The sequence below is a fragment of the Thalassophryne amazonica genome, chromosome 14 (genome assembly GCF_902500255.1).
Source record: "Thalassophryne amazonica chromosome 14, fThaAma1.1, whole genome shotgun sequence".
NCBI lineage: Eukaryota > Metazoa > Chordata > Actinopteri > Batrachoidiformes > Batrachoididae > Thalassophryne > Thalassophryne amazonica.
The window spans coordinates 20,040,390-20,053,951 of record NC_047116.1 but is presented as its reverse complement, the minus strand read 5'-3'; the positions used below and the strand labels follow the sequence as shown (position 1 = coordinate 20,053,951).

Here is a 13,562-nt window from a genome sequence, read left to right as displayed (position 1 = left end):
TGATTCTGGAGCATCTATTCTGAGCAGCCAAATCAGATCCTCCAGGAATTTGTTAGGATGTCAACAATGAATTCAACAAACAATTTAACCAATATGTCTCTACAGACAGATAGACACAGATACAGTACATCCAACTATACATCTCTATATGTACATATATAGCGGTGGAACTCTTTGATAACTTAACTGTTGAAATCCTAGCATTGCAAATTCCTGGAATATCTGTCAAATACCCAATTTTCATAGAAATACTGAAACGCCTCACTTAAACTTTTGCCCGATTCATATGTGTTGGAGAAGATAATACTAAGAGCGATAAAGAGGTGAAAAACTACCAAGGTTTCTACAGAAATTATTAACTGCCTTTTTACCTTTGTGTCCAACTTCCCCTTGTAATCCTTGAGGTCCAGGTGGACCAGGATCTCCTTTCTCCATGTTACATTCGTCTGGACTAGCTGCATGGTCGTCAAAACACAAACACACACAGCAAAAGAATACATTTATGGACATAGTTCCACACTTCATGTAAATGATAGAAATCTTCAAAGATGAAACATACGTGGGGATCCTGGAAGTCCTGGTTCTCCTTTGTCTCCTGGCTGTCCTGGAGGTCCAGGGAGAGACTCTCCTTCTATTCCCCTGTCTCCTTTTTCCCCAGTGTCTCCCTTCAGTCCCTTCTCTCCACGTGGTCCTTCTACAATCTTGCCTGAAGTTGGAGACAAGAAAGTGACAGTCAGTGCATTCAGGCTGTCACGTGTCTGACTGTTGCATCAGGGTTGTTAGCTCAGGGTGAAACTTTTGGATCGTCTCACCTGGTCGACCTGGCTCTCCTGAAGGACCTTGATAGCCTGTCAGTTACGAACAAACAAAGAAGTAAAGAAATGTGGATGTCAAAGGAACTGATCCACAGTGAGTGTGTGTCATCATGCCTATAATTAGACACTGATTTTAATTTACCTTTCTCTCCTTTTGGCCCAGGGTACCCATGAGGGCCAGGAGGACCTGGGGAACCCTCACCCTACAATTAGAGGAATATTCTTGCAGTTCAGATACTTTTACCCAAAGGTTCTAAAAGTGGTGACCTAAAAATGTCTCTGAAAATCTAAAGCATTTGTTATACTATTATAACAATTATGGTGGTATCTTGAAAACAGATCCATTAAATTGCAAAAAAGGCCTCCTCATGCTTTACTGATGAAAGACTTCCAAGGCTTGGACAAATACTATACTAAGTTTAGCTCTTCTAGAAAAGTGGCAGGCCAAGAAAAATCTCAGATAAGGTGAAGTGTCATACTCAACCCACAGATCTGCTTCAAAGACCTAAAATATGATCTTGCTGCAGATAGTGTCTCTGTGCATCGTTGAACTATACAGCGCACTTTGCACAAGGAGATGCTGGATGAGAGAATAATGCAGTAATGCAATGTAATAGGTCACCTCACACTTCACTTGGGAAATATTGATGAGGCACGGACAAATCATGAATTTAATCTTGCTAGCTGGTATCAGTGGAGCTAAGGTTGTCAGATAAGCCACCTTTTACTTTATTGATTATACAAGTATAAGGCATAGACAAATACTGGATTTAGCCTTGCTAGATTATGTCTGTAGAGCTAACTTTTCTGATGGAATAACTATGAGAAATAGACACATTGTGAGTTAGCCTTGTTAGCTATTGTCAGTAGAACCAGCACTGTCAAATTGGCCACCTCACACTTTATTAACTGTGAGGCATGAACAAATCCTCATTTTTGGTTTGCTAGCTAACAGCAGTGGAACTAACTCTCTTAAAAAGGCCAATTCATACTTTATTAATTAAACAAATGTGAAGCATACATATCCTCATAGTCTTGCTAGCTAATGTCAATAGAATTTAAGTCAAATGGACCAATTCACATTTTATTAATGAAATAATGGTGAGTTATGGATAAATCCAGAGTTTAGCCTTGCTAGCTAATGTCAGTAGAGCCAACACTGTCAAACAGGCCACCTTACACATTACTGGTGAAACAATTGTAATATATAGACAAATACAGAGTTAGCCTTCCCTTACCAAAAAGTAGTATATGCAAGTATGTTTGAAGTATACTTCTACTTTACTTTTTATATACTTATCAGTACTATTTTTTGGTAAGGGTTGCTCGCTAACGTCAATAGAAACAATGTTGTCAAATGGACCACGTCACGTTTTATTGAACAATGACTGTCAGGCATACACAAATTCTGAGTTTAACTTTACTAGCTAACATCAGTAGTAGAAGTATCTAGTATCTATATAGTACTATCATTAATGATGTTAGCTCTTGTAATAAACAAAGCAGTCCCTCCAGAAATCTGTGATGCCAGGATTTCATCAATTATGGTCATTCAACAAATAATTCATTTGTACTGAGTTATAAGGTTGTACTCTGTATGAATACAAACATGAAAGGAGATTATGTATAAGAGATTACGTACATAACCTGGTAGTCCTGGTTCTCCTTTTTCACCCTGGAAAATAATAATTATTATTACAATAAAATAAAAAATAAAAAACATAAATACACCTCAAACAAGAAAAGTCATTTACAGCATTTATTACACCAAATAAAGCAAATGTAACAGGCAGTTTAGTGTACAGCCAATAAAGCACCTTAATGATAATTACCATTTTGAATTCATTTCTCAAGAAAATAAATGGTTAATGAGTTACCGGGGGTCCAATATATCCAGGAATCCCAGGAAAGCCTTTTTCTCCCTGAATCAAAGTATAGATACTTTAAGCAAACAGGTCATTTATCACATGAAATCAAACAGCTGGACGGTGGAAAATATCAATAATTAACAAAAGACAATACATTGTGATTACCTTCTGTCCATCTAGTCCATCTTTTCCAGATTTGCCCTAAAATTAGAGACACAGAACACGGTGACACATTTTGTGACATGGAGGAGATCATTTTGTTTAAAGATGTTAAACACCTCAACTAAGAATCCACACTGGAACGTAATTTTTTAATTTCCCAAAACTGACCTAGACATCACGTTTTGTAAAAATAATTTAATTAGCATTTTTAAAGTTCAGCCAACAAATGAACAATCTCCCTGATAGAATAGCGTTATATTACATTCCTGAGCAGTTATTCTCATATTAAAGCCACACTGTGTCAGATTTGGTGCCATCTAGTGGTGAATTTGCAGATTGTATTATGCCACCACGGGTCATGAGTTTATTTCCCTTCTCATTTATGCTTCTTTGGCAATGGGGGTTCATGCTTCCTTGTAAATTACCTGGAATTGCCTGGAATCCACTGGGGGGGCACTCCCATGTAGTTATGAAGGACTCGTTCCCAGGTTATGAGAACGCATCGATTTATTGGTGCAGGGAATTATACACAAATGAACAGATTTTAATGAATGCTATATTAAATTTCAGCTGATACTCAGCCATAAATCCTACACACTGCAGCTTTAACGAACAACATTTTTAACTTACTAGTGGTCCAGGTGGGCCAGGTTCACCTTTGAAGCCCCTTTGACTTGGTAAGCAAAATCCCTGTGAAGGAAATCACATCATGACAGTGATTTAAAAAAAAAAAAAAATTTAAGAGTGAGCGGTTACATCCATTAATAACGGAGGTAAAACACTAACTTTCTCTCCTTTAGCTCCTGGAGGTCCTATGGCTCCCTTAAGGATTCAAAAACAAAACCATAATAAGAACAGAACACAGAGTCAAAGCGATGTTTGCATCCAGATGCAGGTATCGGTGCCTGCACCACAATGCAAAAACGCTATCTTTCATTTTAAAATTAAATACCGGTGGTCCAGGCACAATGATTACACCAGGAATTTGTTCCACTGGCTCCCCCGATCCTGGAGGCCCGGGTGGGCCTTGAACTCCTTGGTCACCCTGTAATCAGATTGAACTCATTACACCACAATACTACAATGTGACACAATAATAGTAAGAACACTAAAAACTTATAAACCCATATCAGAAAAAGATGGGAGGGCATGAAAATGCAAATTAAGAGGGGAAAAAGGTGATCCTTTACGGAAGCGTATTGCATTCACTTGATAAATTTATTTTTGGTTTGTTTTTCTGAGTAATTATTTGTGTTTTTCTGAGTAATTTATTTTTTGTCTGATTTTCAGAATAATTATTTCTGTTTTTCTGAGTAATTTATTTTTCTGTTTGGTTTTTTTTTTTTTTTTTACTATTTTTCTGGGGTTTTTTTTGTTTGTTTGTTTTTTTTTTTTTTACTATTTCTTGAGTCACCACGTAGCCAGCCTGAATGCATTTCAAATGCATCGTCCTGTATCCATGCAGCATACTACATCTGTTGTGAAAGTGTAGGAACACGGACCCACAACAGGGGGCGACAATGAACGGACAATGGAGGAATCAAATACACTGTTTTTACTGTTGTGAAAAAAGGGCACAACAAATACAACTGATAACAATAGAGAGATTAAGTCTAATTCAAAGGTGTCGTGTGGGCAGGCTCGACGATAGGAGACGTCTGTCCAAGTCGAACCGGAACCAACCCGATCTCCGCCGCCACCGGACCCCGGGGATACTAGAGCCGCCAAGTCCCGAATTCCCAGGTGGCCACTGCCTCCGCTCGCCGGATCCGGTACTGCTGGCAGGAAACAGAAACAGTCAGGTGTGGATGCGGCTGCACCCAGCAACACGGAGGGTGGAGAGTGCACCTCCACCTCTCGTCAGGAAAATACTGGTGAGTGCAGGAGTGTGAGTACTTATCCAAGAAGTCCAATACAATCTCCCGCTGTACTACTCACTATCTGCTATCCAACACACAAGCAACAAAGTATTATCGTCAAGAATACAATCGGCTGAGTACGTTACCTCTTAGGTATGGCGATATCTCGGCAAATGAGGTGGAGATGCCGTCCTGCTGATATACCTCCGTCTTGACTGGGATCAGCTGTCTCTAGTGATGGATGACAGCTGTCGTCCTGGCTGCTCCTGTGAGGCGGCAGCGCCCTCTGGTGCCTGGAGCCCGCACTCCAGGCAGGGCGCCCTCTAGTGGTGGTGGGCCAGCAGTACCTCCTCTTCAGCGGCCCACACAACAGGACCCCCCCCTCAACGGGCGCCTCCTGGCGCACGACCGGGTTTGTCAGGGTGGCGACGGTAGAAGTCGGCCAGGAGGGCCGGGTCCAGGATGAAGCCCTTCTTCACCCAGGAGCGTTCTTCGGGGCCGTACCCCTCCCAGTCCACCAAGTACTGAAAACCCCGGTCCATTCGTCGAACGTCAAGGAGCCGGCGCACGGTCCAGGCCGGCTCTCCGTCGATGATCCGGGCAGGAGGTGGCGCCGGACCCGGAGTGCAGAGGGGTGAGGTGTGATGGGGTTTAATCCTGGAGACATGGAATACCGGATGAATCCGCAGTGAGGCCGGAAGCTGGAGCCTCACTGCGGCGGGATTGATGACCTTGAGAATCTTGTAAGGACCAATGTATCGCTCCTGCAGTTTCGGGGAGTCCACTTGAAGGGGAATGTCCTTGGTGGACAACCATACCTCCTGCCCAGGACGATACGTGGGAGCCGGGGCCCGCCGCCGGTCTGCATGGTTCTTCGCCCTCGTCCGGGCCCTCAACAAAGCAGAACGGGCGGCACGCCACACCCGACGGCACTTCCGTAGGTGGGCCTGGACCGAGGGCACACCGACCTCCCCCTCAACCACCGGAAACAACGGGGGTTGATACCCCAAGCACACCTCGAAGGGGGAGAGGCCGGTGGCGGACGACACTTGACTGTTGTGGGCGTACTCGATCCAGGCCAGGTGGGTACTCCAGGCCGTCGGGTGCGCGGCTGTCACACAGCGTAGGGTCTGCTCCATCTCCTGGTTGGCCCGTTCTGCTTGTCCGTTGGTCTGGGGGTGATACCCGGACGAGAGACTGACCGTGGCCCCCAGTTCCCGGCAAAAGCTCCTCCAAACATGCGAGGAGAACTGGGGACCGCGATCGGAGACGATGTCTGATGGTATCCCATGCAGACGGACGACGTGGAGGACTAGGAGGTCCGCTGTCTCCTGGGCCGTTGGTAGCTTCGGGAGGGCCACGAAGTGGGCCGCCTTGGAGAATCGGTCCACTATCGTGAGGATGACGGTGTTTCCCTGGGACGGCGGGAGACCCGTGACGAAATCCAGGCCGATGTGAGACCAGGGGCGATGAGGCACGGGCAGCGGCTGTAGCAATCCCGGTGTCTTGCGATGGTCCGCCTTGCCCCTGGCGCAGGTGGTACAGGCCTGGATGTAACCCCGGACGTCGGCCTCCAGGGACGCCCACCAGAAGCGCTGCCGGACGACTGCCACGGTTCTTCGCACCCCAGGATGACAGGAGAGCTTAGAACCGTGACAGAAGTCCAAAACTGCAGCCCTGGCTTCTGGTGGGACGTAAAGTTTGTTCTTCGGTCCGGTTCCGGGGTCCGGGTCTCGAGTCAGGGCCTCCCGGACGGTCTTCTCCACGTCCCAGGTGAGAGCGGCCACGATAGCGGACTCCGGGATGATGGGTTCCGGGGGATCCGACGGCTCCGTTTTGACCTCATCTTCATGTACCCGGGACAAGGCATCCGATCTTTGGTTTTTGGTCCCGGGACGGTAGGTGATCCGGAAGTCAAAACGGCCGAAGAACAGTGACCAGCGGGCTTGCCTGGGGTTCAGCCGCTTGGCGGTCCTGATATACTCCAGGTTCCGGTGGTCAGTGAAGACCGTGAATGGCACGGACGTTCCCTCCAACAGATGTCTCCACTCCTCAAGAGCCTCTTTCACCGCAAGGAGCTCTCGATTGCCGACGTCATAGTTCCGTTCGGCTGGGGTCAACCTGCGGGGAAAAATAGGCACACGGGTGAAGGACCTTATCGGTCTTCCCGCTCTGGGATAGCACGGCTCCTATCCCTGAGTCCGAGGCGTCCACTTCAACCACTAACTGGCGATTAGGATCGGGCTGCACCAGAACAGGTGCAGACGAGAAGCGCCGTTTCAACTCCTTGAATGCGACATCGCACCGATCCGACCAGGTGAAGGAGACTTTTGGTGAGGTCAGGGCTGTCAGGGGGCTAACTACCTGACTGTAGCCCTTAATGAACCTCCTGTAGAAATTAGCAAAGCCTAGGAACTGTTGCAATTTCCTACGGCTTGTGGGTTGGGGCCAGTCTCTCACCGCCGCAACCTTGGCCGGATCAGGAGCGACGGAGTTGGAGGAGATGATGAACCCCAGGAAGGACAAAGAAGTGCGGTGGAACTCACACTTCTCGCCCTTCACAAACAGCTGGTTCTCCAACAACCGCTGCAGGACCTGATGTACATGCCTGACATGAGTCTCAGGATCCGGAGAAAAGATGAGTATATCGTCTAGATATACGAAGACGAACCGGTGCAGGAAGTCCCGCAAGACGTCGTTAACCAAGGCTTGGAACGTCGCGGGGGCGTTTGTGAGGCCGAACGGCATGACCAGGTACTCAAAGTGACCTAAGGGGGTGTTAAATGCCGTTTTCCACTCGTCTCCCTTCCGGATCCGAACCAGATGATACGCATTTCTAAGATCAAGCTTGGTAAAAATTTTGGCTCCATGCAGGGGTGTGAACACCGAATCCAACAGGGGCAATGGGTATCGGTTGCGAACCGTGATTTCGTTCAGCCCCCTATAATCAATGCATGGACGAAGTCCGCCGTCTTTTTTACCCACAAAAAAGAAACCTGCGCCCATCGGGGAGGTGGAATTCCGGATCAACCCGGCAGCTAACGAGTCCCGGATGTAGGTCTCCATTGATTCACGCTCAGGCCGTGAGAGGTTGTACAGCCTACTGGACGGGAACTCACTGCCCGGAACCAAATCAATGGCACAATCGTACGGACGGTGGGGGGGAAGCGTGAGAGCCAGATCCTTGCTGAACACGTCGACAAGGTCGTGGTACTCCACCGGCACCGTCCCCAGATTGGGCGGGACTCTGACCTCCTCCTTAGCTTGGGAGCCGGGAGGAACCGAGGAACCTAGACACACCCGATGGCAGGTCTCGCTCCACTGAACCACTACCCCGGACGGCCAATCAATCCGGGGATTGTGCTTCAACATCCAGGGAAAACCTAAAACCACACGGGAAGTGGCCTGAGTCACAAAAAACTCGATCACCTCCCGGTGGTTTCCTGACACCACCAGCGTTACAGGTGGTGTCTTATGCGTGATTGGAGGGAGTAGGGAGCCATCTAGTGCCCGAACCTGTACAGGTGAGGTAAGCGCCACCAGAGGGAGCCCTATCTCCCTGGCCCATCTGCTGTCCAGCAGATTCCCTCAGAGCCCGTGTCCACCAGTGCTGGGGCCTTCAGGGTTGAGTCCTCATAAAGGATCATAACTGGGAGTCGTGTGGCGATGTGGGTGTGTCCCACGTGAATGTCTCGGCCCACCCCTAGCCCAGTTTCTAGGGGCGGGCGTTGGAGTTTAACCGCTCGGGGCAGTCTCTCATATGGTGCTCTATTGCACCACAAACAAAACAAGCTCCATGGGCCCGTCTCCTCTGTGCATCTGGTGCCCTAAATGTTGCCCTACTCGTGTCCATAGCTTCGTCAGTAGGGGGAGCTGTGGCCCCACGGAGCGCAGGGGCCGTGGAGGCGTGGGGAAGGCGGAGCGCGGTCGGAACCGGAAGGGAGAGGGACGGCGCGTACCCGGCCACGCCCTTCGTCTCGTTCCCGCCGACGTTCTTCTAACCGGTTGTCTAACCGTATGACGAGATCGATGAGCCCATCTAAGTCCCGCGGTTCGTCCTTAGCCACCAGGTGCTCCTTAAGAACCAAAGACAGTCCGTTTACAAAGGCGGCGCGGAGGGCAGTGCTATTCCAGCCGGATCTCGCAGCCGCAATGCGGAAGTCGACTGCATAGGCAGCTGCGCTCCGGCGCCCCTGTCTCATTGACAGTAGCACGGTTGAAGCGGTCTCGCCTCTATTAGGGTGATCGAACACGGTTCTGAGCTCCCTTACAAACCCATCGTATGTCAGAAGGAGACGTGAAGTCTGCTCCCAGAGCGCTGTAGCCCAAGCGCGTGCCTCACCGCGAAGCAGGTTTATAACATAAGCTACTTTACTAGCATCGGTCGCGTACATAACGGGACGCTGTGCGAAGACGAGCGAACACTGCATCAGAAAATCCGCGCACGTCTCCACACAGCCTCCGTGCGGCTCTGGGGGGCTTATGTATGCTTCCGGGGAAGGTGGGAGAGGTCGTTGAACAACCAGTGGAACGTCAACGCTACGCACAGGGTCTGCGGGAGGGAGTGCCGCAGCGGCGCCCGGAGGGCGCGCTTCCACCTGCGCGGCGAGAGCCTCCACCCTGCGGTTCAGGAGGACGTTCTGCTCGGTCATCAAATCTAACCGAGTCGTGAAAGCGGTGAGGATCCGCTGCAACTCACCGATTACCCCTCCCGCGGACACCTGCGCGTCCTGTTCTTCCATTGGCCGTTCAACAGCCGGTTGACGCCCCTCGGGATCCATGACGCTGGCCGAGATATCCTGTTGTGAAAGTGTAGGAACACGGACCCACAACAGGGGGCGACAATGAACGGACAATGGAGGAATCAAATACACTGTTTTTACTGTTGTGAAAAAAGGGCACAACAAATACAACTGATAACAATAGAGAGATTAAGTCTAATTCAAAGGTGTCGTGTGGGCAGGCTCGACGATAGGAGACGTCTGTCCAAGTCGAACCGGAACCAACCCGATCTCCGCCCGCCACCGGACCCCGGGGATACTGGAGCCGCCAAGTCCCGAATTCCCAGGTGGCCACTGCCTCCGCTCGCCGGATCCGGTACTGCTGGCAGGAAACAGAAACAGTCAGGTGTGGATGCGGCTGCACCCAGCAACACGGAGGGTGGAGAGTGCACCTCCACCTCTCGTCAGGAAAATACTGGTGAGTGCAGGAGTGTGAGTACTTATCCAAGAAGTCCAATACAATCTCCCGCTGTACTACTCACTATCTGCTATCCAACACACAAGCAACAAAGTATTATCGTCAAGAATACAATTGGCTGAGTACGTTACCTCTTAGGTATGGCGATATCTCTGCAAATGAGGTGGAGATGCCGTCTTGCTGATATACCTCCGTCTTGATTGGGATCAGCTGTCTCTAGTGATGGATGACAGCTGTCGTCCTGGCTGCTCCTGTGAGGCGGCAGCGCCCTCTGGTGCCTGGAGCCCGCACTCCAGGCAGGGCGCCCTCTAGTGGTGGTGGGCCAGCAGTACCTCCTCTTCAGCGGCCCACACAACAACATCTGTCCAACTGATCCTGGAGAAAAACTGCTATGTCTAGCAGATCTGAATGGACTTTCCTTCTGAACAGCCGCAAAGTCCTCAGGTGTCTGTGTAGAGTTGACAAGCTAATGATAATACCATTGATATGACTTAAAGACAGGACAGTCTCCCAGTGTCTTAAAAACAAAGCTTGATTTGTTACCAAATCAAGCTTTCAATGAATGAATGCGTCTTCAAATGCTCTCTAAACTCAGAAAAAAAAAGTGGAAGAAAAAAAAACAGAAGAAACATATTCAGAAAATCAGGAAAAAATTACTCTGAAAAACCAACCATGAAAATAAATTACTATGAAAAACAGAAAAACTCAAAAACAGAAATAATTATTCTGAAAAACAGACAAAAAATAAATTACTCAGACAAACACAAATAATTATTCCAAAAAACAACAAAAAATAAATAAATTACTCAGAAAAACAGAAATAATTATTCCGAAAAACAGACAAAAAATAAATTACTCAGAAAAACACAAATAATTACTCCGAAAAACAAACCAAAAAATTAATTTATCAAGTGAATGCAATACGCTTCCGTAATCCTTACATTTTACTTTGACATCTATTTCATTGCAGACAGTGTGACTCAAAGACTTTTCATGTTTTTACGGTCAATTTCATTTGTTAATATACATCCATTCCTTCATTTAAGGCCTGAAAAATCATCCAGAAATAGTTCAGACGGAGGTCAATTTATTCTAAATAGAGGGATTAAATCATCAACCACTCATCTTCAACCACTTACTCCAGTTAAGGGTCACGGAGGGATTAAATCATATTTTTGCCAATTATCTTGTGCAGTCTTATTTACAGTAGTAAATAAAACACTGCCACCTGCTGGATATACTCAAAGAGAAAACATCTACATTTTTTTATTTATTTAAAGACAATAACATTAAGAAGTCCTACGTAATATTTTTTACTCTGAAACTGCCACATACTGTACATTTCCAATGACTCTGTACTTTATTGTTAAGTTTAAAGTATTAAAGGACTGAAGGACAAAACGTAAATTGTTTTGTTGTCCTGCTTTAAGACTACTAATAAATCTAAACTTTTGAAGGTATTCAAGTGCACTTCACAAAAACAAACACAATCCCTTATAAGAAATATCTCAATCCGAAATACACATTTTGCATATTAAAATAATATTTAAAAATTATGAAAATCCAAAACACTGTACAAAGACAATTTTATGCATTTAATCTATTCTGTAGTATCAAATGATTATGAAGTTAACTGGCTATTATTACAGCACAAGTATTACAAAAATTATCCTGATGCTACTTCATTGTTTGCTGCATAGTGATTAATGTTAAAATCACATAAATGAATAACTAACGCAGAGATGTATTTCCATTATTGCTACCTTTATACAATCACTGGCCACTTTATTAGGTACACCTGTTGAATTGCTGACCACAACACAATAACACAAATAATTAATCAGCCAATCACTTTGCAGCAACTAATGCATTTAGGTATCTAGACGTGGTGAAGATGACTTTCTGAAGTTCAAGCCGAGCATCAGAATGGGGACCAAAGAGGATTTTAGTGACTTTGAAGGAGGCATGATTGTTAGTGTCAGACAGGCTGGTCTGAGTATTTCAGAAACTGCTGATCTATTGGGATTTTCACGCACAACCATCTCTAGGGTTTATAGACAATAGTCCGAAAAAGAGAAAATATCCACTGAGTGGCAATTTTTTGGTTGAAAATGCCTTGTTGATGTCAGAGGTCAGAGGAGAATGGACAGACTGGTTGAATGGGTGATTGCGTGATACTTTCATCTCAATTTGGACCAAGACCTCAGAGGAATGTTTCCAACACCTTATTGAATCTGTGCCATGAAGAATTAAGGCAGTTTTGAAGGAAAAAACGGGGTCCAACCCACAACTAGAAAAGTGTACCTAATAAAGTGAGTGTAGAACATAAGATTATTTACGACACTATTATCAATATGTGCTATGTATAAAGTGCCAGCACGCTAGACTGAAAGCATAATGTGACAAAGGTAATAATTTCATAGGGCAGCGGCTGTAGCAATCCCGGTGTCTTGCGATGGTCCGCCTTGCCCCTGGCGCAGGTGGTACAGGCCTGGATGTAACCCCGGACGTCGGCCTCCAGGGACGCCCACCAGAAGCGCTGCCGGACGACTGCCACGGTTCTTCGCACCCCAGGATGACAGGAGAGCTTAGAACCGTGACAGAAGTCCAAAACTGCAGCCCTGGCTTCTGGTGGGACGTAAAGTTTGTTCTTCGGTCCGGTTCCGGGGTCCGGGTCTCGTGTCAGGGCCTCCCGGACGGTCTTCTCCACGTCCCAGGTGAGAGCGGCCACGATAGCGGACTCCGGGATGATGGGTTCCGGGGGATCCGACGGCTCCGTTTTGACCTCATCTTCATGTACCCGGGACAAGGCATCCGATCTTTGGTTTTTGGTCCCGGGACGGTAGGTGATCCGGAAGTCAAAACGGCCGAAGAACAGTGACCAGCGGGCTTGCCTGGGGTTCAGCCGCTTGGCGGTCCTGATATACTCCAGGTTCCGGTGGTCAGTGAAGACCGTGAATGGCACGGACGTTCCCTCCAACAGATGTCTCCACTCCTCAAGAGCCTCTTTCACCGCAAGGAGCTCTCGATTGCCGACGTCATAGTTCCGTTCGGCTGGGGTCAACCTGCGGGAAAAATAGGCACACGGGTGAAGGACCTTATCGGTCTTCCCGCTCTGGGATAGCACGGCTCCTATCCCTGAGTCCGAGGCGTCCACTTCAACCACTAACTGGCGATTAGGATCGGGCTGCACCAGAACAGGTGCAGACGAGAAGCGCCGTTTCAACTCCTTGAATGCGACATCGCACCGATCCGACCAGGTGAAGGAGACTTTTGGTGAGGTCAGGGCTGTCAGGGGGCTAACTACCTGACTGTAGCCCTTAATGAACCTCCTGTAGAAATTAGCAAAGCCTAGGAACTGTTGCAATTTCCTACGGCTTGTGGGTTGGGGCCAGTCTCTCACCGCCGCAACCTTGGCCGGATCAGGAGCGACGGAGTTGGAGGAGATGATGAACCCCAGGAAGGACAAAGAAGTGCGGTGGAACTCACACTTCTCGCCCTTCACAAACAGCTGGTTCTCCAACAACCGCTGCAGGACCTGATGTACATGCCTGACATGAGTCTCAGGATCCGGAGAAAAGATGAGTATATCGTCTAGATATACGAAGACGAACCGGTGCAGGAAGTCCCGCAAGACGTCGTTAACCAAGGCTTGGAAC

General features: G+C 47.6%; 1 protein-coding gene across 2 annotated transcripts in view; it reads right to left on the bottom strand.

Moving 5' to 3' along the window:
* Positions 1-13,562, bottom strand: part of col4a1 (collagen, type IV, alpha 1) — a 105,720-nt gene that overhangs the window by 30,659 nt on the left and 61,499 nt on the right. For both annotated transcript variants that reach the window (XM_034185807.1, XM_034185808.1), the window contains exons 13-22: positions 3,798-3,890; positions 3,632-3,667; positions 3,476-3,535; positions 2,849-2,884; positions 2,693-2,737; positions 2,458-2,490; positions 958-1,018; positions 813-848; positions 560-706; positions 372-455 (exon numbers count right to left, since the gene is read on the bottom strand). In XM_034185807.1, coding sequence (XP_034041698.1) covers positions 372-455; positions 560-706; positions 813-848; positions 958-1,018; positions 2,458-2,490; positions 2,693-2,737; positions 2,849-2,884; positions 3,476-3,535; positions 3,632-3,667; positions 3,798-3,890 — 631 coding nt within the window. The remainder of the gene's footprint in view (positions 1-371; positions 456-559; positions 707-812; positions 849-957; positions 1,019-2,457; positions 2,491-2,692; positions 2,738-2,848; positions 2,885-3,475; positions 3,536-3,631; positions 3,668-3,797; positions 3,891-13,562) is intronic.